Genomic DNA, 23,373 nt, shown 5'->3' with positions numbered 1-23,373 from the left:
CAGATGGTTTCCTGGGGCTGGAAGTACTTCAAGAACTTTTACTACTTTTCTCATACCCCAAAGACCTGGTACAGTGCTCAGCAGTTCTGTGTGTCCAGGAATTCACACCTGAGCTCAGTGACCTTAGAGGATGAGCAGGTTAGTGTTGTTCTCATTAGCTCTCCTGTCTCCAAGAGGCTGGCAAGATGATAACTGTGGTAACAAAACCCCCAAATATTAGCCACCTCACAATGAAAACTTATTTCTCACTTAGGCTGCATATCTCATGAGAGCTAGCAAATGGGTTTTGCTAATTATGGGCACTTAAGCACCTACGTCAAAGGAGATTTCATCTTACCATGTAGCTATAATTGCCAAGGCAGGGAGAGGGAACATGGCTTTAGCTCAGAAATAACACATGTCATGTGTCACTGGTGAAAGCAAATTGTACAATACTCCTAGCTTCAAAGAGGGCGGGGGAGGTTAGTCTTTTCATGTCCCCAGAACACAGAAATATTTGTGAATGGCATTAATGATACTGCATGACTCAGGAATTCTCCTTCCTGGTGAAGCAGAATATGGACTGGGCCCCTTCCATCTGGGTGAGAGAGCAGGTAAGAGCATGCAGTCTGGAGTAGTCTAGAGTACCAACCTGTCATCTTACTAGTCCTGGAGCCTTGGATACCTATTTATCTTCACTAGGCTTCAGCCTACTCATTGATGAAACATGTGTGATAATGGTACCTGTCTCAAAGAATAAAGGAGGAGATACACATGAAGGACTTCTCCCAGTGCCTTGCACATTTAAGTACTCCTTGTATTTAAGTACTCCTTGTATTTAAGTATTATCACCTAGGCTATGGGTTCCTTGCTTTGGAATTTTGCTGAGCTTTCTTTGTTCTACAGCACCTGCTTCCTGAGGACAGAGAGACTCGAGTTCTGAGTTTGTTAGTTGCAGAGCAAAGACAAATCAGAATCTGGAAGATGGACTCTGGGCAAGGGTGAGAAGAGACTTGAGAGAGGACAGTGTGCACAGTGTGTCTGTGAGTTCAGGGTCAGTTGCTGAGCACAAGTGAAGAGTACCTAGAGGCAGGTTCTCAGACTTCAGGGTGTGACTGGTGCATCTGCTCATTCTGTGTTCCCCACAGGAGTTTCTATACAAGACAGTAGATGGACTTCCACACTGGATCGGCCTAACCAAAGCAGGGAGTGAAGGGAATGGTACTGGGTAGATGAGACTCCATTCAATAAGGTCCAAAGTCTGAGGTGAGTCCCCAGTACCTCCTTCCTAGTCTGACTTTTCTGGGCCAGGGTGTGTGTGACTTTTTTTCCATGAGCTTTGTCCTTGTCCCAGCATGGCAGGAACATTTGAGGTCCAGCTCACTACTGCCATTCATTGGCTGTGAGACGTGGAACAAGTCCGTGGCCCTCTAGGCCAGTGGGGTTTGACAGTGAGATCTTCTACTCAGCTCGAGCAGGTCTTTGTGGTGTGGGTTCATGGGGGGGCTTGAGAATGGTGAGCTGTTTGGCCCTAACCTGGGGCATGGCTAGAAGTTTAGAGATTGAAGACTACCAATTCCCTTCCTCTTAGGTTTGGGCACAAAGACTTATGATGCTATAACCAGTACCAAAGCTGGGATTTTAGTAATTCATTTTTTTATTGGAAGTAATGTCATTGTTTCCCAATTTGTAAGTATATCTTTCTTTGTTGTATCACTTGGTAGGTTCTGGATTCCAGGTGAGCCCAACAATTTGGGCACCAATGAACACTGTGCCAATATAAAGTTGTCCTCACTCAGTCTTGGAATGATGACCCCTGTGACAGTAAGTTGCTTTTCATCTGTAAGCGGCCCTACATCTGGTCAGAACCATGACAGGACTGTCCTCAAACTCACCCTTTGAGCTCCAATGCTTGTTCAACTTGAAGAATACTTTTCTTCTCCATGCCCCGGATGACTTTGCAACTTAATTTTTCTTGCTTCGAAATTGTCCCAAAGTTACCCTAGAGCCTATCTTCCCCAAAGGGGCAGGTACCTTAGATCCTGTCTTGGCTCAGAACTCTCTTGACCCTAAAGGGGCAGCTGGAATGCAAAGGAGTGTATTAAGTGGGAGAGGAAGCTGAAGAGGATTTAGGAGTCCACATGTCTTTGGTAAGGCAGATCAGAGATCAGGACCCCAAAAATCTATGGCAACACCTTGGGCCTTCCTGTTCCTTCAGGAGGCCTCAGTTGTACCACATACATGCAGATGTGATCAATGTTTGAGGACAGAGACATGTTTAACCCAATTTCAACATTACACAATGTATACAAGTATGGCACCACCACAAGAAACTCATAAATAAGTACAATGGTTATGTTTTTATGTATGTAAAATTTTAAATTTTTAAAAGGAAGAACAAAATATGAAAAAAAAGTTGTTTTAGACCAACTAAGCACTTGTGATGCTGTTACTCTAGACTTTTCCTGGTTGATCCCTCAGAATTCCTACTTGCCTGCACAGGAATGCTGGTGGCTGGTAGTGGCAGTTTTCAGTGCAAACAGCTCTGCTCTGTGTGGCCCATGAATGCCATATTCTACCATCCTCTTCATCCATGTCCTCTGGAGCCTGAACTTCTTCTTCCCCAGGACAAGCTAACCTGGTTCAGGTCGGGGCAGACATGGCCTGTACCTCCTTTTGGGCTTGGCCGGCACTTCCCTCCTTCCCTCCCACTTGCTCACTCAGTCACATGGTTGCCCAGCCCCACTGTGCACTGTCATCATCTGCCCAGCTCCTCACTATTTGAGGCCTCTTCCACCCCTCCTCACCTGAGTGTTTCCTCTCTTCTTGTGCCTTGTGCAGAGAACTTTCCATACCTGAGTAAATGCTGCCAGGGTCAAGGCCTCCTTCTTCGTGCACATTTTCATTCCTGGTGGTACTGGTGAATATGTGAGAAAGACAGTCTGCTTTGCTGGATGTGAAAGTCTGGGGTACTCTCAGTACACAGTTAGAGGGTCAAAAAGTACAGAGAGTAGGGAAGTTCTGGCATTGGAAATGCCACAAAACATGAGCAGTGCTATCTATGGAATTAGCACAATGAGAACCCCTTGCACTATACATGTATACTAATAAAAATAGTAAAACAACAAAACAAAACAAAAACCATGAGTAGTACTTATCTCTTTTTATGGAAATTAAGTAGAGCAAAATGTTATGATCTTGGTAGTCCTTCGTCAGGGTCCCTGGACAGTCTTCTGTTCTCTAGCTTTGTTCCCAAGGAGGAGTCTTGTCAAGTTCCCCACTCTTCACAGAGACCCCATTTCCAAGCATTGGGTTCAAATCCAAAGTCCAGGAGCAGGGGCAGGAATGCAGGGAGAGTCCGTCCAGATAAAGCAGCAAAAAGAAAGCAGGAAGGAGCAAGGGTGAGCTCTGCAGAATGGTCCTATTAGGGCTTCCATTTGGGTACTGGGGAAAGGACTGTTTCCTTAAATGAGTACCACCGGCAGTGTGTTGTTTTGGGTGCCAAGGTGCCAGTTCTGAGGCTTGTGTTTAATGTCCAAAGGTCTAACCCTGAGTTCCCCTGTTCTCACCAGACATGCTCCCTCTGAGTTGAAATATTCCCCACCTGGCTGATTACCCCATCAACTGGACCAACTGCATCCCACCCAACTTTCAACTTAATGGTATCATTTCCCTGACAGGCTGGGAACCTATTCAACAGGCCAATCACATCCTTTTGCAGGGGACCTCACTCTCTCATTACTGTGATGCTACCTCCCCCAGTCCTTGCTGCTTCACTCTCCTCCTGAGGGTAACCCCATGGGGCTCAGCAAGGCATGCACTGTCCTCTACTGGACTATGAGTTTGCATGGCTGGTAAACTGCTGTCAATCTCATCTGTCCAGTGTCAGATGCCATGAGTTTGGCCATCTTGGATTATTTAGGATGGGACAGGGGATCCCTCCCACATCAATGGGCTAAATAGGAGGTGAGAAGAACAGAGCTGTTCAGGGATTTATGGTTGGTACTGGTATGAAGAGATGAACTGGGAAAATTAGACCATTTCTCTGACAAATAATTTGAACCAGGAAATGCCAAGGGGCCTTTAACAGAGGGAAATCAGGCTGGAAGGCCCTGAGTGAGAGGCTGAGGGCCATATCGTGGGGACAACTGTGGAAACCGGCAATCAGCAGAAGTTGTGAGAGAGAAAAGAGGTAAAGTTCATGACTACATGTGGCAGAGAGAAGAGAATGTGCAGAGCAGAAAGGGCTAAGGCGCTGTGGTGGCGGGTTCCAGGGAGCAGGCCTAAACTCCAACTGCTGAGGTTCCTGGTACTGCCTTAGACTCCCTAGTTCTCCTCATCTGTCTGGCTTCTTGTACATATGGCTCCTGTGAGCAGGCTCACCCCCTGTACTAGCTGATTGTTTTTTCTTGAAACTGAAAGAACCTGAGTCACTGAGGATTTATTTCTATCTAGAACCTGAGGTCCATCCTGTAACAAGTGGTTTTCTTGCAGGAAATGGAGCTGGGACCTTGGAAGGGACAAGAAAGGGAGGAGGGTGGACAAAAGGAGGATTCCATTGATCATAGTCTGGAGGACTATGCCCCTCTCCTGGTCCAGACTCTGCTCTTCTGCTGAGCAAGGGAACCTGAAAGTTCTGCTTTTGAGGACTTCTCAGCTTCTTAAGCCCTAGGAGGAGCAGCTTCTGAGAAGCCCAGCCTGACCCTTTCAGTGTGTGGGGAAATTAACACCAAGATCAAGCCCTTTCCTTTCACCACTATCCAAGAAGGCACCTCTAGCAGCAATCATCCTGCATGGAGGAGAGAGAAGGGGCTTAGCAGACACCACTGAGGTTTCAGGCAGGGTTGCTGACCGGCTCAGAAATGGGTCTGTCTTCCCCCTTGGGTCAGCTTTCAACAGACAGAAGGGAAAAGGGAAAAGACTAACAGATGGTGGCTCTGTACTTTATGTGCCATGCCCTTCCCTTGCACAGCTGAACACAAACAGACAGACACAACCACCATCATGAATGGAGGAGGCATTCCACAGATCAGCTGCTCCTGGGCTTGTTAACCACTGAGGTAACAGCAGCCACCATGACAAAGCTCTTCATAGACCAACGCTGTGGTCCTGGCCTTTTTTGCTGTGGCTTTTCCACCAGTGGAGTCTGCAGTCTTTCTAGTATTGCTTGGGGGTTTATGGGCGAATTTGTGAAAAAGATAAAGGAATGGAATGTAGGAACTGGGGATGAAAATAAGAAAACAACAGTACAGATGGAATAAGCCATTTAAAAGTTTGTAATTGATAGCTTGTAAGAGGTACTGTGATGGGGGGCTAATATATAACTATGCTTTTATGAGTTAAAGAAAATGAGAACCATGTTGATAAAATTATAAACAACTGAAGTAATGGGGGCGGGTAGGAAACCAAGGAACAAGAGCCTGCCAGTCTCCCCAGATCTGGCCTTGGGAGGGGAGTCTTGACCAGACATTGGGAATATTGGTTATGTTCAGCTGGATATCTCTTTAGTGGGATTAGAGTCAGAAGGCATTGTCCACTGGAATCCCTCACTCCTTTTTCTTCTAATCCTAGAGCAGGAACCCAAGAAGCAGTATTTGTTTCTCCTGCATGGTTAGAGATCTCAATGTGTTGAGCCCAGTCTTATCCACTGGTTTTTGAGAACGGGTCATCTCAGGGGCCTAGATCCAATCCGTTAAAGCTAAGAACTTGGATCAAGGTAGGCCCTGTTTGGTATTTCTTTTTCTTTTCTTTTGGTGGTACTAGGGTTTGAATTCAGGGTCTTGTGCTTGCTAGACAGGCACTCTACTATTTCAGACATACTCTCAGCCCCTTTTACTTTAGGTATTTTTCAAATAGGGGCTCACATTTATGCCCAGGTTGGCCTGGACTACAATCTTCCTAGTTAGACTTCCTTCATAGTTGGGAAGATAGGCACAAACCACACCATCCAGCTTTTATTGCTTGAGATGGAAATCTTGCTAACTTTTTGTGGGGGCTGGCCAGGCTGGTCTTGAACCTTGGTCCTCCCAATCTCTGCCTCCCTGGTAACTAGAATTACAGGTGTGAGCCATAGAATCTGGCCAAATAACCCAACAATTTTTTTGGTGGTCTTGTGGTTTGAACTCAGAGCCTTGTGTTTGCTAGGCAGGTGCTATCCCACTAAAACCACAGCCTTAGCCCTAGTATTTTCTGTCAGTACTTCAGATAGCAAATGTGTGGTTTCTCCTGATACCAGCCATTCCATTAGATTCTGACACTAACTCCTCGAGTTAGCACAGTCCCCACAGGCTAAGGGCTCCATCCCACAAGACTGCCCTTCATTCACCATGACAAGAAAGGTTACCAGATGACTCTTACATCTGCCTGGCTGACTACAAATTTGGGGAATCCTATGACACCCACTCTGTTTTGATGATTCGTTAGAAAAACTCACAGAACTTAGGAAATCACCAGATTGCTTATTAGAGTTTATTGTAAAGGACACCATCAACCAGAGAGACACAGGGTAAGGTCAGAAGGGTCCTGGCAAAGGAGACTCTGTGTGGAGTCAGGTTGTGACCCCTCTTGGCACATGAATGTGTTCACCAGCCTGGAAGCTCTGTGAATCTTCATGTTCAAGAGTTTGTGTTTTGTTTTCTTTTTGTTTTTGTTTTTGTTTTTTTTTTGCAGAATTAGAGTTTGAACTCAGGGCCTCACACTTCCTAGGCAAGTACTCTACCACTTGAGCCACACCCCCAGCTCTTTTTTGCTTTAGTTATTTTGTTTTTCAGGGAGGGTCTCAGATTTTTGCCCAGGGCTGGCTTCAGACCTTGATTCTCCTAACTGTGGCCTTCTTTATAGTTGGGACCACAGGCCTATGCCACCATGCCTGGCTCCTCATTGTTCCAGTTTTTATAAATCCATCTATATTTCCTCTCCCTTACTCTCATGTCTGAGAGTATGGAGTGGAGGTGAGTGGCTGAAAGTTCCACCCTCTAATCCCTTTGGTCTTTTTGGGACCAGTTGCCATTCTGAACTATTTAGGGTGCCTGAGTTACCTCATTAGCAGGTATAGTCAAAAGGGGCTCATTATGAATAAAAAAAAGACACTCCTGTCACTCAGAAAACAGGTTTGCTCTGGGCCAGGACCCAGGACAAAGACCGAATTTATTTTTTAAATTCAGGCCCTTTCCTATAGTCAGCTGTGAGGTTCTGAATGGGCAGTGTCACACCCTCAACCCACTCACCACCTCCACGCTGCCTTCACCTGCAACCCCTGCTGCACTGATCTGCTACCTGGTCTGTTACTTCAGAGGGACTGGGGCTAAGAGTAAGGGTCAGCTGCAGACAAAGAATGTTTTTGTTAGACTGAAAAGAGGCATGGAAGGATAGGCAGGAGATGGCTCAGGCTTTACTGGGAAGAAGAAACCTGAGGAGGGGATATCCAGCAAGACAGCTGGAGCCCACTGTCACTTACAGACTGGGGATAGATTTAGGTTAGTGGGAAAGTGCTGGGAAACCTGTTGGCCAAGAAAATTTTTGTGATTGGCTTGTTTCTAGGGGTAATAAAGGAGATAAGTGGTGATTTGGTCAGTTGGTTGCTCAACCAACTCTTGCCCCGCTCCTCCCCAGGGCCCCCATTACAATGAAGTAAGGTGGATTTCTATCATCCTTTGGGGTCAGGGGAGGAGGGTGTGGTCCTAACACAGTGGTCCTTATGTTTACTCTGTTTTCTCTGTAAAGCTGAGGTGCCCCCTTTTCAGGTAGCCAGTCTCAGCACCCAGAGACCAGGTGAGATTGTGTGGGACCCTGAGGAAGATAGTGCTAATAGGAAGAGGAAGAGAGTAGTGCCCTGGGATGGGAGGGGCCACTTTGGGCTGGGTTTCTGCAGAGTCAGTAGGAAGGGAGGCAGAGCTTTGAGGTAGCCATGACCTTGTCACGGGTATATAAATCCAGGGAATCTCGGCTTTGCTACCACTGCTTCTGTCTCACAGGACAGCCCTTCCAGGGTCAGTGGCCAGGAGCAGGTTTGGAGGATGAAGGACACAGATATGGATGATAACAGAGCCCACTTCTGCACAGACAACCAGTGTGTCTCCCTGCATCCCCGAGGTGAGAAAACACAGGGCTTAGCTTATTTGCCCCCTAGCCTTCTGAGCCCCCTCATAGCAGGCCAGAGCTCAGCTCATGGCTGTCTTGGCCTTGGTAAGGGCAGAATGTGGGTTAGGCAGAGGATTGGAACTCCTGGGAACCCCCAGTGTCTGCATGAACTCTTCCCACACCCCTGCTATGGGAGATAATAATCTGACAGGAGAAAGAGGGTTCATCTTGAATTTAGATTAACCTGTTTTTGCCTACTGATTGGCCGTGTGAGGCGTCTGGGCCTACAGGCTGGCCTCTCTACACTGTTAATGGATTTCCCTTTCACCCTTTGTTCCTAACCACAGTCTCTAAAATGCTCAGGTACAGCCCTTTTCAGAACACCAATGGCATATTCTGACCCAAGTAGGGGAGCTCCAGGACTGCCCATGTCAGTGTGTGGGGAGGCAGCACTGTGACTCTTGCTTTGGCTCATGAGTAAGAGTGGCTCTGGAACTCCCTTTGTCTCCCTCTCCCTCCCTCTCTTCCTTCCTTCTTTTATTCAAACTATACTTCTGTTGCTCTCTACTCTGAGCCAGGTTCTATGCCCTGAGCACCATCACTGCCTCCTTGGGAGTGCTGGGGTCCTGGCAGCCTTCTTAGCCTTTGGTCATGGTCATACCCCACAGTGAGCTCTGGTGAATGCTCCAGTGTGAGAAGCATGGCAGCCATTTTCATCCCCACTGGACAGACCAGGAGCCTGGGTCAATAGGCGGACTGTCCTAGTTTGCCCAATGATCTCTCATCCTGGATCCTGGCTTCTCCTCTTCAGGGCTGAACCCTGAGCCAGTGACTCCTGCAGCCCCTTTGTATCCTTGCCCTAGGATACAAAGGCATCTTCAGGCCATCCTGGTGTTCATAGTTCTGATGGTGGTCTCCTGTCTTGTGGCTCTCTCTGTGGTGGGTAAGTTCTCAGGTAACTTGGACCCCACTGATTTTCTCTCTTTCCTGTACAAAGGCCCCAAGGCACCCAGATGCACATTCTCTGGGTCCTTCTATTCCCTGAAGGGTCATTCCACCACCACCCCAGGCCCACATCACAGCTTTTCTGAGAGCAAACAGAGACCACTGTGCAAGGGGAAGCCTCCCAAGAACTGAGGCTTATGAAGGAAACTCTGGGAGTGTCCTTGATGCCATCTCCCTCTTTCTGGAAACTTAAGTGGTGTGGGGCAGGCTGTTCTCTCAGCTCAGGGCTGGGGATGGCACTGACCCAGGAATGGAATGTCTCAGCTCTACAGTCACGAAGCCCAAGGGAAGATCCTTTCTTCCAAGAGCCTCAAGTCATGTTTCTGGGAGACAACACTACTGGACCTGTGGAACCCAACAGTGAGTAGTACCACAGTGGGAGGAGGCTGGGAGGAAACTGGGGTATTCGGGAGCCCAGACCCTGGGACCAGCTTCTCCTTCAGTACCCCCAGATCCCTGAATGGGATCTCCTCATAAAAAGAAATAATGTACTTTTTAAGAGAACAGTTTTATTGAGGTATAATAGTTACAGAATGTACTGAGCATTTAAAGTGCAAGTTTTGATATGTGCGTACGCTCAGGGAACCACCACACAATCAGGTAAGGAACAGATTCATCCATCATTCTCCCCACAGAGTTTGCTTGTGGCCCTTGGTGATCCCGTCCTCTCCCCTCTCTTTCAGTCTCTAGGAACACTGCTATGCTTGCTATAACTAAAGATTAGTTGGCTTTATCTAGTGCTTCATATAAAAGGGACCATACAATATGTACTTTAAAAAAAATCCTTTACCAGTCATGTGATTTGCAAATATTTTTCTCTCAGTCTGTGACTCAAGATTTTAGTCTTGATAAAGTAATTTGTCTTTCCTTTTTTTTTTGGTACTGGGGATTGAACCTAGGGCCTTGTGTATGCTAAGCATATGCTCTGCCACCAAGCAGCACCCTCAGTCCCTATTATTTCCTTTTTTTCAAGAAGGGATCACGCTTTTGGTCTTGTATCTTAGCTAACTTTGCTTAACCCAAAGTTACAAAGATGTTCTCCTCTGGAAATTTCATAGATTTTGGTTTCACTGTTAGGAATTTTTGTATAATCATATGAGGAAGGGATAAGTGCTTTTGTGTATTGTCATCCAATTATTTCGGCACTATTTATTGAAAAGGTTGTCCTTTCACTATGAATTGTCTTTGCATCTGGTTAAAATCATGTGTCCATATTTATACAGGTTGCACTTCTGGATTCTCCATTTTGTTGCATTGGTCTATTTGTCTATCTTTGTAAGGTCCAGTTGTTGGCCTTTCCACACCTTCAAAGGCCACCTGGTCTTGCCTCAGTACAGCAGCCTCACATGTATAGCTGGGCAGAGTGTGAGGAATAGTGAGTGCATGGGTACTCCAGAAACAGTCCCTGTGTACTTGGGCTCTTCTCCCTACTCCTGTGGGAAGGTTTGAATCAGGAGGTGACCACAGATGGCTAAGATTGAGTCCTAGTTCCAGAGGTGAACCAAGGATGCCAGAGGTGTTGATGGGAAAGACTGCTGATTAAAAAGACCTCCAATGGCCAAGGCCCTTCCCTCAGGCCTCACATATCCTCAAGCTGTTTTGTAGGGGCCCTTGCTTTATGTAACATTGAAGTACCAGCTCTTTAATTAAAAGATCATTTTAATGGAGGTCCAGGGTCACCTGGAAGGCCTGGCATGCCTCCACCTGTAGACTAAACAGTGAACTTTCTTCTCAGACACTTATTTTTTTCTGTTCCCTCCCCGTGGACTTTGTGTTCAGAAAATTTATGTTTGTGGCCTACATGTGTTTAGGAAGTAACAGGAATGAATTAAGAGAGTTCCTGCTTGGTGTACACACATACTGTAGGATTAACTCTGGGCTTTTTTCATACCTATTTTATTTCTCATAATGACTTATCAATGGTGAAATTTCAGTAGAATCAAACTTTAACAGCTCAAAATGATATAATCAGTTACTTTCAAGTTGAGCAATTACAATGGCCACTCTTGGTGGTTAGTTTATAGTAGGCAAGTACTTCATTCCTTCCCACCCCTTCGTTCATGTGTGACAGTGAGGTAGGTCTTCATTTGTTTTGGTTTTTTGGTCTACATTCTCAGTTGGCCCAGCCCCAGGGTCTGGGTGGCTGCAGTGACCAGTAGGCTGCCTGAGAAGCACTTAGGGCTGCACTGTAAATGCTTTCCTGGGAACTTTGAAGAGCATTCTGATTGGCTTACACAATCTCCCCTACAAAATGGGCCTAGTTCTCCAAAGGGCTCTTCTCCAAAGGGTTCTTCTCTTCTTCCTTCCAGATGACTACTACTTTGGCAGGTCAGCAGAGCTGCAAGAGGTTATCCAGATATTCAAAGACCATGTAGAAAATTCTAGCACCTGGCTTGTGGAGATCCAGATGTTGAAGTGCAGAATGGATAATGTCAGTTCTCAGGTCCAACTGCTTGGGAATCATCTTGGAGATGCCAGTGCTGACATCCAAATGGTAAAAGGCACTCTGAAAGATGCCAGTTCCTTGAGTTTACAGACTCAGGCACTAAGGAGTTCCTTGGACATGGCTGATGCCGAGATCCAGAGGCTGAAGGGAGATCTGGAAAAGGCAAATGCTTTAACTTCCCAGACCCAGAGTTTCTTAAAAAGCAGCTCAGAGAACACCAGTGCTGAGCTTCACATGTTAAGCAGAGGCTTGGAGAATGCCAAGACTGAGATTCAGAGATTGAAGACAGGTTTGGAAATGGCAAATGGCCAGGCTCAGTTGGCAAGCAGTAGTTTAGCAAATGCTAATGCTGAGATCCATGCTTTGAGAAGCCATCTGGATAGTGTCAATGATTTAAGGACCCAGGACCAGGTTTTAAAAAGTAGTTTGCAAGAAGCCCAGGCTGAGATCCAGAGACTAAAGGGAAGTCTACAAGATGCAAATGCTCTAAACTCCCAGACCCAGACCCTTCTCAAAGGCAGTTTAGACAACACCAGGGCTGAGATTCAGACACTGAAAGGTCATTTGGAAAGGGCTGGTAATAATACACACTTATTAAAATCAGATTTGGAAACTGTTACAGCCCAGACCCAAATAGCAAACAGCCGTCTGGAGAAGACAGATGCTCAGATACAAGTGATAAAAGCAAAGCTGGAAAACACCAATATCTTAAACTCCCAGATTGGGACATTAAATGGTCAGATGGAAAATGCCAGCAGAGAGATCCAGACCCTAAAAGGAGGAATGGAGGCTATTGCAGCCTTAAATTCCCAGATCCAGATATTAGACAGCAATCTGCAGAAGGCCAGTGCTGAGATGCAGAGGCTAAAGGGGGATTTAGAGACCACAACAGCTCTAACTGCCAAGATCCAGGGGGAGCAGAGTCGTCTGGGGACCCTGTACTCAACTATTGCTTCAAAGGAGCAGCTACAAAGGATCCAAAGTAAGTGAGAGGGAGGGGTCCAGCTGTGGAGGGGCATCTCTCAGGAGGTAGCATCTCCTGTCCCTTCAGCCTCTTTGCTTACTTTAACGTGCATCTCCCTGGGAAGGAGCATGGGTGCTGTAACTGGGACCAAATGCAGTGAAACAGGCAAGGTGGGGATGGCATAAAGTGACGTCACACCTGGTCTAAAGTTGTTTATAATCTGGCCAGTGACAAAATAAGCACTTGGGAAACCAACTGTTTGTTGAAGATGTAAATAAGAACTGCGTGGGCTTATGGGGCCAGCTAGCCTGATTTCTGACTTCCTGCTGTCAGAAATGGTGAGACCTTGAGCTTACTTTTCTCATCATTAGAGACAACAAGATTTGCTTCTCAGTGCAAATCAAATGGGTTAGCACATGTAAAGCATTTTAGTGAAGTACCCAACATGAATGCATTCATCTGATATTTTGTCAAGGCCCCATTAAGTGTCAGGAGTATAAAGAAGAATAAGATGTGCTATCTACCCTTGCCAAGGTCTTGGGTTAGGAAGGCAGGTATGCATGCAAGACACGCAGACAGGTGTAAGAGGTGAAAAGTGAGAAGCAGGTGGGAACTGGAGTGAAGGAGGGGCAAAAAGAAGGGAGAAGGAATCTTCTGAGGGGAGTGTGGAGAGAGATCTTTTGTGGGAAAGGATCAAAAGATTCTCAGGCTCTTGATATGATTCCTGAAGGACTAATTCGTGTTGGCTAAGCATATAGGGTAAGACAGCAATCAGTTCACAGGCATGGAGTCATGAAACTGAGATTCTGGAAACTTCAGGCAATCTGTCTAGCCTGTGGGAAAGAGGCAGCTTCATGAGGTGAAAGCTGAAAGAACAGTAGGTAGGGTCCAGAGCAATGGCTTTCACAATGCTTTGGATGTAATCATAGAATGGAATTCATTTCACACTGTAATCCAGTATAATTATGCAGACACATGCATGCATACATATTGCAAAAAGCAAAAGTTGCAGTATCAATGCACTCTGATATTTTATAATTGATTCTTTATGTTTAAAAAAAAATCTCACATTCTGCTCATGGACTGGCGAGTGTAGTTTGAAAAACACAGTGCGAGAGGTTGGGTAGCCTGGGAGACAGGCTGGATGGGGAAGATCTCTGAGCTTGGATTTCCTCCTCCAGGAAGTGAGGAACTGCTGAAGGACTGCAAGGAGGAGGCTCACTAGACTGAGATCAGGAGAAGAGGAAGGGGAGCAGGAGATACGACCTGCTGAGTCTGAGAGGCTTGGGGTTGATTCAAGGTGGACATCAACAGGCTGTCTGCAGTAGGAGAGAGGCCTGGACTGTGGACGTGGATTTGGGGACCTAGGATGTTGGTTATGGTTGCAGCATTGGGTGAGAGAGTTTTCATGAGACAGAATGCACCTTGAGAAGAGAGCTGAGGCTGAAAACAGAACGCCAACCTTCAGGTGTCAAGAAGGGGAAGAGGTGTTTTGAAGACCAACATGTGAAACGTAGACAATGTGGGAAATACTGGGAACTAAAAGGAAGAGAAGGCAACCACTGTGTTTCCATGGACATTTCTATGTTTTCCATATGAGCCCTCTGTTAATGTTCTGGTGAATTTCCTTGAAAGGGTTTTTCTAAATTCAGATAGGCTTGATCTGAAGGTGAGAGGAAGGAGTCAAAAAGGAGGAGATCACACAGAGAAAGAGAGAGAGAAAGATATGAAAGATGAAGGGCATGGCTGAATGGTAATTGGTCGTGAAGGCATGAAGAGCAGGTAGGGGCAAAACTTAACCCTCTGAGGCTGGGGTGGTGTGAGAGGGTGAAAAGAAGGAGTTATTCACCCCAGTTTGTAGATGTGAGAACAGAAACAGAGGGGTTGGTCCTTAGTGGTGCTTCTTTCTGGGTAGAGTAGGAGGCTACTTGCTAAGGATGAGGAACATGTTGGAGTTGGAAGAGAAGGAATGGTTTGAGCAACTGCTGGAGAAAAGAGGGCTGACAAATGAGGGCTTGGCAGGCAGCACCCAGGACCTTCTCTGCTGTGTTCTGGTGTGGGGACCCAGAAACCTTCCCTTCTTCATGCTTCTTGCAGTGCCATGCTATCCTCCTCACTCCCTCTTAGGACTTTCCATTGCTTATCCACTTTGGGGCACATTGTGAAATATCCCCCAAAAGTGCTTACAATTCAGCTCTGGAACTCTGACTTTTTTTTTTTTTTTTTGGCCTGGGATGAGCCTAGGCATCAGGGCTTTTTAAAAGCTCTCCAGGAGGTTCTAACAGCAGCTAGGCTGAGAACCGTTTATTTCACTTTCTCTTAAAGGACTAAATAGTAGTCATTTTAGGCTTCTGGGTTGTACAGACCCTGTTGCATCTACTCATCTCTGCTGCAGTAGCCATAAAATAGCCCCAGACAGTATGTAAATATGCAGGCATGGCTGTGTTCTAATAAGACTTTCTGAAAAGAGGCTGCTGGGGGTGGGAGACTGCACTTTGCCAATACATGGTTTAACCCGGGGGTTCTCAGACCTTGGAAAACATCTGAATCACCTGGAGGGCTTGTAGAACCTCAGGTTGTTGAAACACAATTTGGGATTGTGCAAGGCTGGAGTGGGCCTAAGAGTGTGCATTCAGCTACATACCCCATGATGCTGATGTTTCCAGTCCCAGACCACACATTGAGAACCACTCTACACACTCACCATCTCTTACTGAGACATTTGCCCTTGTGCTATCATTGATTAAAAGAGGCTTCATCCTGTTCAGTCTTTGCCAGTTTGATTTTTTTTATAGTGCAAAGCTGAGCATGTTATAAACCTTCTTAATACCTTTCCATGATTTGCAGTGCTTGTGGTGAAAAAAAAATCCAAACTTTCACATGGAACACACAATTTAGTGCTGGTGAACCTGTCCATGGTTAACCTGTCATCCTATGCACTGATCATGAGTCATGTCAGCTCATGCAGTTCAGGCTGTGTCATGCCATTACATACCTGCATACTTTGGTGCCTACTCTTTCCCCTGCTTAGAAGGCTCTCCTGGGTTCTGTCCTCCTGGAAAACTCTTCCTCAGCCTTTCAAGATTCGTTTTGAGTAATGTGTCACCGAGTTGTCTTTCCTGAGCACATTTCCCTCCCAGGAGAAACAAACTAGTTGCTCTTTTGTGCCACCATTTGAACGTAATGATTTAAACCAAGGCATTGTCAACACCTTACTCCATCCACTACACTTACTAGACTCTCAATTCCTCGAGGGCATCAGTCATGTCTAATGGATCTTTGCATAATAGTCCCTGGCTCATAGAAATTAAAAATGTTGAATACAAGAACAAATGACTAAGTGCTCCATTTCACACAGCTATGGTGTAGGTGATGCTAGAGCACAGGTGTTGTGGCAAAGAGGATAAAAGAGATCCCAGGAGCAGCAATTAAGAGTTTAGGAATTGTGAGGTCAAGGTGATGACAATGTCCAGGATGGCTGTGAGTGTGGGCAGCTGAAGCAGATGGAGATACAGTCACAAATGAAGGAGGCTCTGAGATGGCTGTAAAATCTCCCAGGAAGAGACAGGAATGGAGGTGGAGATGACTGTCAGGCAACAGCAGTGAATTGGGAGAGAGGCAGCACAGCCACAAAGTGGGCACCTGTAAAGAATGTTCACTGGTGGCTTCTGGGAGGATTGGGTAGTGGGACCGGGGTGCAGCTCCCCTTGTTTCTGGAGCACTGTGTGGACATCAGGAATTGCCTGGGCTTGTAAACTTCAGTGGTCAGCCCTAGGACAGGTCAGAAAGATCAGTTTTAGGACATCTGTTCTTTGTTCCTGTTCCTGGTTCTCTCCCCCACCCCCAACCTTTGTTCCAGATCAAGTTCAGCTGATCCTGCAAGGCTGGAAGGGCTACGGGGGAAACTTGTATTACTTTTCTTACGTCAAGAAGTCTTGGCACGAGGCTGAGAGGTTCTGTGTGTCCCAGGGAGCCCATCTGGCATCAGTGACCTCTCAGGAGGAGCAGGTGAGAGCTGCGGGCATGGAGTGGGCCGGGGGGCATTGGTGTGTGGTGTTGGTGCTCTGGCCTCCACCCTCTCAGTGGATGCAGCTGAGGAGACCTCCCCTGGTAGGCAGGGAGCAAATCTTTATTGAGTCCTGGAAGTGGAAGCTTGGACGGCAAACCCTTGTGTGCTCAGTGAGGGAGGAAGATGCCCAGGGCCCAGAAGAGGTCAGCAGGGAGAGAGGGCAGAGTGAGGTGGCACCAGGTGACTGCTCTTTAATGTTGGAGATGCGCTTCTCTCCCCCTCCCCTTAAGTTCCAGACAGGCTTCCTTTCCAGTCATCAGTCCTGACTTAAATGTCAGCTAACCCAGTAGACATGGGGGCTCATGAGCAGGTGACCTGGCACCCTGGGAGGCTAGATGCACGCTTCCACATTGAGGACCACCAGAAGCAGTATCATCCCAGGAAGGCCACCTGCCAAGGTTCTTTATCAGAACCTGGCAAGTTATTAACAAAGGACTGCCATAGGTTTGGTCCAGTTTGACTTACAGAACTGCCCACTCCTTGTGGCTTTCCTAAGACTATTGCAATGGTGCTGCTGAAGGACATGCTGCTTTGTAAAAGACTTCCTCCTCCTCTCCCTTTCCTCTCTGCTTCTTCCTCTCCCTCCTTTTTTTTCAGTGCTGGGGAATGAACCCAGGGCCTCATGCATGCTAAATAAGTGCTCTCCCACTGAGTCATACCCTCAAGCCCAAGTCACATCTTCTTAATATAAGCTATGGCCAGTACTACTTTGTCCCAATCCCAGTCCCTGTCCTCAAGGGCAGGGACTTTTTAGAGACAGTCAATATGGAAGAAGCTGGACTTCCATGGAAGGGACATGGCTGCTACCCTAGGTTCTGGACAAGCCATGGAAGGTACGGGAAGGGGCTCAGCTCTGGCAAAGAAATGGTCTTCATCCCCCTGGACCAAGGAGAAGATGGACCGGAGAACCAGCTCCTCACACAAAAGGACAAATACAGTCCTGCCTCTTCTCCATAGGTGTTCCTGGTACAGTCCACAAGTACTGCTTATCACTGGATTGGCCTCACTGACAGGGGCAGTGAGGGCTCCTGGTACTGGGCGGATGGGACACCATTCAATGATGCACAGAGTAGAGGGTGAGTCCAGCTGCTGTCTAGTGCTGTCCCAGGCCCTTTCTTTGGCAGGCTTGGCAGGTCACTCTTGGATATCCCTGTCCTGTGTGTGTATCCCTGCTCAGGGAGTGTTATGTTGTGTGTGTGATGTGTATGTAGTATGTGTGTATTTGATGTGTGTGTGACATGTATGTGGGAGTGTGATGCCCACAGAGAGGCATCATTAAAGGACAGGTGCTGTGGCCAGCAGGCAGTCTGTGGTGGGTTTTCCTCTTTTTTTGTTTGTTTGAGACAGGGTCTCACTATATAGACTGGGCCAGACTCAAACTGTCTATGTAGCCCAGACTGGCCTTGAACTTTCAATCCTCCTGCCTCAGCCTCCCCTGTGCTGGGATTACAAGTATGTACCACCGTACACGGCTGATGTTCTCTCCTGGTGCTCTCATTGGAAGGCATCTGAGTATGAATTCTTGGGTGGAACTTGCAGCATCCTAGGATGACCCTCCCTGGCTCTGGATCCTCAGTACCTAAGGGCAAACCTCAGCAGAGCCACCCTTGGGGTCCCTTTGTTGTCAGCTCTGTCCCCATCCCAGGGCCTCAAAGGGGTAAGAGACCCATGTCACTGTCACTTCAGCTCCTTATGCCACTGCAGGGGAAGGGACACTTGCTTTGTCTAACAGAATAAAGTCCTGCTGTTTCCAGGTTTTGGGACAGAAATCAGCCAGACAATTGGCGACATGAAAATGGGCAGACTGAAGACTGTGTGCATGTTCAGCAGATGTGGAACGACATGGACTGCGGTGCCTCCTATCACTGGGTCTGCAAGCAGCCCATGGGCCAGGCTGAGCCCAAGGCAGGCCAGAGCTAAGGGGTCACTCCCAGCTGCAGTGCTTTAAGGGCTCCATGACACTTAAAGGGCTCTGCACTCAACCTCTTCTCTAGGGCTTTCCATTGGCCTTTTGCGTTTACTGCCTTGTCATTTTATTTAACCCATTCTAACATGTTTGCCTCATGTGACCCACGGGGGTCAACAGTTCCTCAAGGCAGGAGACTTGCCATGCCTCTGTGTCCCTTCACAGCCAGCATAGGCCTGTCATACAGCAGGGTCTCAATAAATACTCACTGAATGAAGAAATCTTTGTGTTTTCTTGTCTCTGAGACAGCTACCACACTGGTTTCTCCCTGGCTCGGTTCTTCTTTCTTCATTGTACTTTCTGTCATGAAACAAGCATATCTTTTTTTTAAAAAAAAACATTTTTATTAGTATATGATAGTTAGATAGAGGGTTTCATTGTGACATTTCCATATATACACATATTGTATCCTGGTTTGGTTCATCCACTCTATTATTCTCCCTCCTATCGCATTCCCCTTCTTAAAGTGACGTCAACAGGTTTCAATGTTCCATATTCATACTTGTATAGAAAGTACATCAGCCATAGTCACCCTTCCTTACCCTCCCCTCACATCAGTGCCCTCCCCTCCACATGACCTGTGTTACTTTCTTGTCCTTCATTGTTTAAGTGTCTGTTCATTGTTCAGTGGGGATTTTGCCTGTAAATATGTTGTGCTTAAATCAGTCTAACCCCCTCCACTGTTCTTCCTCACAATTCTCCCCCCATCCATATTCAAGTTTTCAGTGTGTTTTGTTGTGTCTTGTTCCTACACAGATGTGATGTATTTCACTATTATTCGCTATCATTCTTTTCTTCTTTTCCTCCTCCCTTAGTCTCCTCTATCAGTCCCACTTTTGGATACATGTTCTGTATCTATTTATATGTATATATGATAATGCTTGTATTTATATTGGATCTGTCTCCCACATATGAAAGAAAACAAGGTATACCTTTCTTTAAGGGCTTTATGGCTAATGATTTTTATTTTGTTTTATTTATTTTTATTTTATTTTATTGTTGTGCTGGGTAGGGGTACATTGTGGCATTTACAAAGGTTCTTACAGTATATTAAATATATCTTAGTTGAATTCACCCCTCCACCATTCCCCTTTATCCCTCTATCCCCATTGGAGAAATAGTTTCAACGGTATCTTTTTTTCTGTTTACATTCATGTGAACACAGTAATTGCACAATGTTCACCCTCTTACACCCTTTCCCCACCACCTCCCCTCCCACTGGTATCAACCCTTCCCTCCCAGGCAGGACCTATTCCGCCTTCCTGTTACACAATTTTGCAAAAGAAAGGAAAAAGAAATGACATTTTTGCTTATTTAAAATAGCTACACAGGAGTTTCCTTGTGGCACTTCCATGTATATATGTATTATAGCCTGATTTGGTTCATTTCCTCTATTTTTCTTCTTTCTACTTTAGTCCCTTTCTTATGGTTGTTTCAACCAGTTAAATATTCTGTATTCTTTCTTGTATACAGAGTACATTAACCATATTCATCTTTTTGTTTCCTTCTTTTACCTTTTCCCTCTCGTGTGTGACCTTCTCTTAGTGTGACCTGTTTTTCATAATACTGCTACATTTGTATTAGGTCTATATTCTGCATATGATAGGAAACATGCAGCTTAACTTCGCTTAAGATGATGGTTTCCATTTCCATCCATCTATCTGGAAATGACAAAATTTCATTATTCTTTGTGGCTGAATAAAATTCCATTGTGTATAAATACCACATTTTCTTAATCCATTCATCAGTAGTGGGGCATCTTGGCTGTTTCCATAGCTTGGTTATTGTGGATACTGCTGCAATAAACATGGGTGTACAGGTGCCTTTATTGTAACCTGACTTACATTCCTTTGAGTGGGATTGCTGGATCATATGGCAGTTCTATCTTCAGTATCTTGAGGAGCTTCCATACAGCTTTCCATAGTGGTTGCACTAACTTACATTCCCACCAGAAGTGTAGGAGGGTTCCTTTTTCCCCACATCCTCACCAACATTTGTTGTTGGTGGTGTTTTTGATGATAGCCATTCTAACAGGGGTGAAGTAGGATCTTAGTGTGATTTTGATTTGCATTTCCTTTATGTCCAGGGATGGTGAGGATTTCTTCATGTGTCTTTTAGGCATTTGGACTTCTTCCTTTGAGAAAGCTCTGTTCAGTTCTTTTGCCCATTTCTTCATTGGGTCATTGAATTTTGGGGAGTTTAGTTGTTCGAGCTCCCTATATATTCTGGTTATCAAACCCTTGTCAGATGTATATCTGTCAAAGATTTTCTTCCATTCTGTGGGCAGCCTCTTCAGTTTACAAGACCATTTGTTTTGTTGTGCAGAAGTTTTTCAATTTCATGTAGTCCCATTTGTCAATCCTTTCTCTGAGTTTCTGAGTTTATGGCTAGTGATTTTTAGCTACTTTGTGGAAAAGAGCAGGAATTTAACACAGATTACAGGGACTTCATAAGGTGTCCAAAAAGTTCTTACCACCCCATTTGTTCACTGTGTTTGCTTTGGGTGCCAATGAGGGACCTTTAAACCACTCCAAAGACCTCCTTTTCTTTCTGTCCTGTGGGCTGGCCTCATCTCCAGACTCAACTTGCAGAGCCATGTCTGGCAGTAGCCTCTTCCTGTGGCTTCCATTCTATTCATCTTTCCAGGGATTCAGCTTTCTGCCCACTCTACTTAGAGAATTTCTAGAGTGGTTCTCTGTGGGGCTGATGGATCTCCATCCAGTGCACACACACAGAATTCTATGCAGATTTCTGGATCTCTTTCTCTGAGTAACTCTTTCATTTTCATACTCCACCCCCAAATTCCAGTGCTTCTCATCTCCCCAGATTCCTTGTCTTCTCTCCTTAGCTCAGCGAGAATGCCACACGATGTTTAGGACCCTCCTCCCTTCCCTGTGGAAAGAACTTCCAGGAAGAAACCCAGGGTGATCATAGGCTCATTGTCCCAGGAACTTACATCACAGTTTTGCTCTGCCTATTGTCCAATGCCTAAAAGTGATGATTTCATGTATATTGTCCAGTTTTGTGTTACAGCAAAAGTGCTCCTCTAATTATTCCATCATGAGCAGAAGTGGACATTGGTCATATCTTTTGTGATATTGTTGACTGAGCCAGACTTCTACTCATATGAATTCATATTTACCAGTCTTTTCATTTATGGCTTCTTAGATAATACATCTGGAGTCTATTTTTGAGAATATTGTGAGATAGGTACCTTTTTCTAAAGTGTCATTAAACCATAACCCATTCTTTTCAAAAGTTGAAAAGTCAACTTTTTCAAATACTAAATTCACAGCCTATTTCTGGACTTTCTATTTCATTCCAAAGAGCCCTCTTTTTCTTTATTGGAACCACGTTAATTATTACAGTTTTATAATCTGTTTGGTCATCCAGTAGGGGAAGAGACCCTTTGACTTTTGAAAAATTTTTAGGTTTGTGGGATACCGTTCATCACTTGATGAATGGCAAATTTTACTGAAAGGCATAAAGTAGTGACTAGCCAGAATTTTGTTTGGAGCATTCCTAAATTTTTAATCTCAGTTAATCCAATCATCAGGGAGGGCCCCTAAAGAGGGAATTTTCCTTTCTCTTGCCTAGGAAATAGAAGTTAATCTGCGGCATTCTACAGGTTGGTGGGAAAGAGGCAAAGGAGAAGGGGAGGTTAGTACAGAGATGGCTCCCACCTTCCCCTGCTTTCAGTCTGGTTTTGCAAATCTCCCTAGATACACAGATGAAACTATTCTTCTGAAGTTTTAGGCAGCTGTAGGGGTGTTGCCTGGTTATAGGAGAGAGAGGAGAGGATGAATAAGCTCTACATGGTCTTCATGACACTTTCAATCAATTCTGTTCTCAATTTGCCCTTCATCTTTGCAGATCATAGGTACTTCTGAGTTGTGAACTTGCAATGGCTCTCTACTATGGGTTGTTTTGATTTGTACTTATATCCCAGCTACTACCAGTTTGAGCTCTATTTTCTCAATTCTAAGTCAGTTATCCAGAGCCAGCTTCCAAATTTTGTTGACATATTTTGTCTGTTGTTGATTCACTTTCATCTTCTTTGTCATTATGGAGTTTTATTATTTTTATTCCTTCATTGTTATTACAACAGGCATTGGGAGAAATTGAACTGAGGTGTGAATTGAATCTACATCTTTTTTTTTTTTTTTTTTGCAGTACTGGGATTTGAACCTTGGGCTTTTAGCACTTGCCAGGCAGGTGCTCTACTGCTTGAGCCATGCCTCCAGCCCTTTTGCTCTGGTTATTCTGGAGATAAGGTTTCGCTTTTTCTCATGTTGGCTTTTACATTAATTCTCTTATTTTATGCTTCCTGCCATAGCTGGGTTGACAGGGATATGTCAGCATGCTCAGCTATTTGTTGAGATAGCGTCTTGTGAACTGTTTGTGCTGGCTGACCTCAAACCTTGATCCTCCCAATCTTAGCCTCTCAAGTAGCTAGGATTGCAGGCCTGAGTCACTGGTGGCCAACTTGAGTCTCAATCTTTTAACCAGAAAATTCTTTTACTCTATAAGATCATGATATTAAGGAAGGCTATTACTTTAGCCACTTTATTGAATATATATAATAAACTCTTATGAGTTTTTTTGTAGTTAGTACATTGGGAAAGCTAGGAGAAGTGGCATATACCTGTAATTCTAGCACTCTGGAGGCTGAGGCAGGAGAATCTCAAGTTCAAGCCAGCCTGTGCTACATGGTGAGATCCTGTCTCAAATGGGAAAAAAACAAACAAAAAACTTCCACTGGGTTTTCCAGATAAACAAAGTCATTTGTAAGTAATGATGACTGAGATTATTCTTTTCTGGGATCTGTATCATTTCTTTTTCTTTTGCTGTTGCACTGGTAAGAT

General features: G+C 45.4%; 1 protein-coding gene across 5 annotated transcripts; it reads left to right on the top strand.

Annotated features, from left to right (window-relative positions):
* Positions 1-18,747, top strand: Clec4f (C-type lectin domain family 4 member F). Of its 5 annotated transcripts, XM_074049923.1 has the most exons (10): positions 1-138; positions 1,128-1,245; positions 1,704-1,803; positions 7,953-8,070; positions 8,870-9,013; positions 9,328-9,423; positions 11,373-12,491; positions 16,333-16,481; positions 17,500-17,618; positions 18,297-18,747. In XM_074049923.1, the coding sequence occupies exons 3-10, from the start codon at positions 1,786-1,788 to the stop codon at positions 18,460-18,462; spliced, it is 1,929 nt and encodes a 642-aa protein (XP_073906024.1). In that variant the 5' UTR covers positions 1-138; positions 1,128-1,245; positions 1,704-1,785; the 3' UTR covers positions 18,463-18,747. The 5 variants fall into 5 exon arrangements, with proteins under 5 accessions (XP_073906024.1, XP_073906025.1, XP_073906026.1 ...); XM_074049924.1 differs by lacking the exon at positions 1-138 and having other exon boundaries at positions 232-1,245; positions 8,870-9,001; XM_074049925.1 differs by lacking the exons at positions 1-138; positions 1,128-1,245; positions 1,704-1,803 and adding an exon at positions 1,891-5,695.
* Positions 18,748-23,373: the final 4,626 nt, after the last annotated feature.

Source organism: Castor canadensis, chromosome 12 (genome assembly GCF_047511655.1).
Source record: "Castor canadensis chromosome 12, mCasCan1.hap1v2, whole genome shotgun sequence".
NCBI classification, from domain to species: Eukaryota; Metazoa; Chordata; class Mammalia; order Rodentia; family Castoridae; genus Castor; species Castor canadensis.
Note: the sequence above shows the minus strand (reverse complement) of the source record. Positions and strands in the feature narration are given on the sequence as shown.

Excerpts from the sequence above, each read along its gene's own strand:
- Clec4f (XM_074049923.1), top strand. Across the intron at positions 12,492-16,332 it reads GCAGCTACAAAGGATCCAAA|ATCAAGTTCAGCTGATCCTG; the intron begins GTAAGTGAGAGG and ends CCTTTGTTCCAG. Across the intron at positions 17,619-18,296 it reads AATGATGCACAGAGTAGAGG|GTTTTGGGACAGAAATCAGC; the intron begins GTGAGTCCAGCT and ends TGCTGTTTCCAG.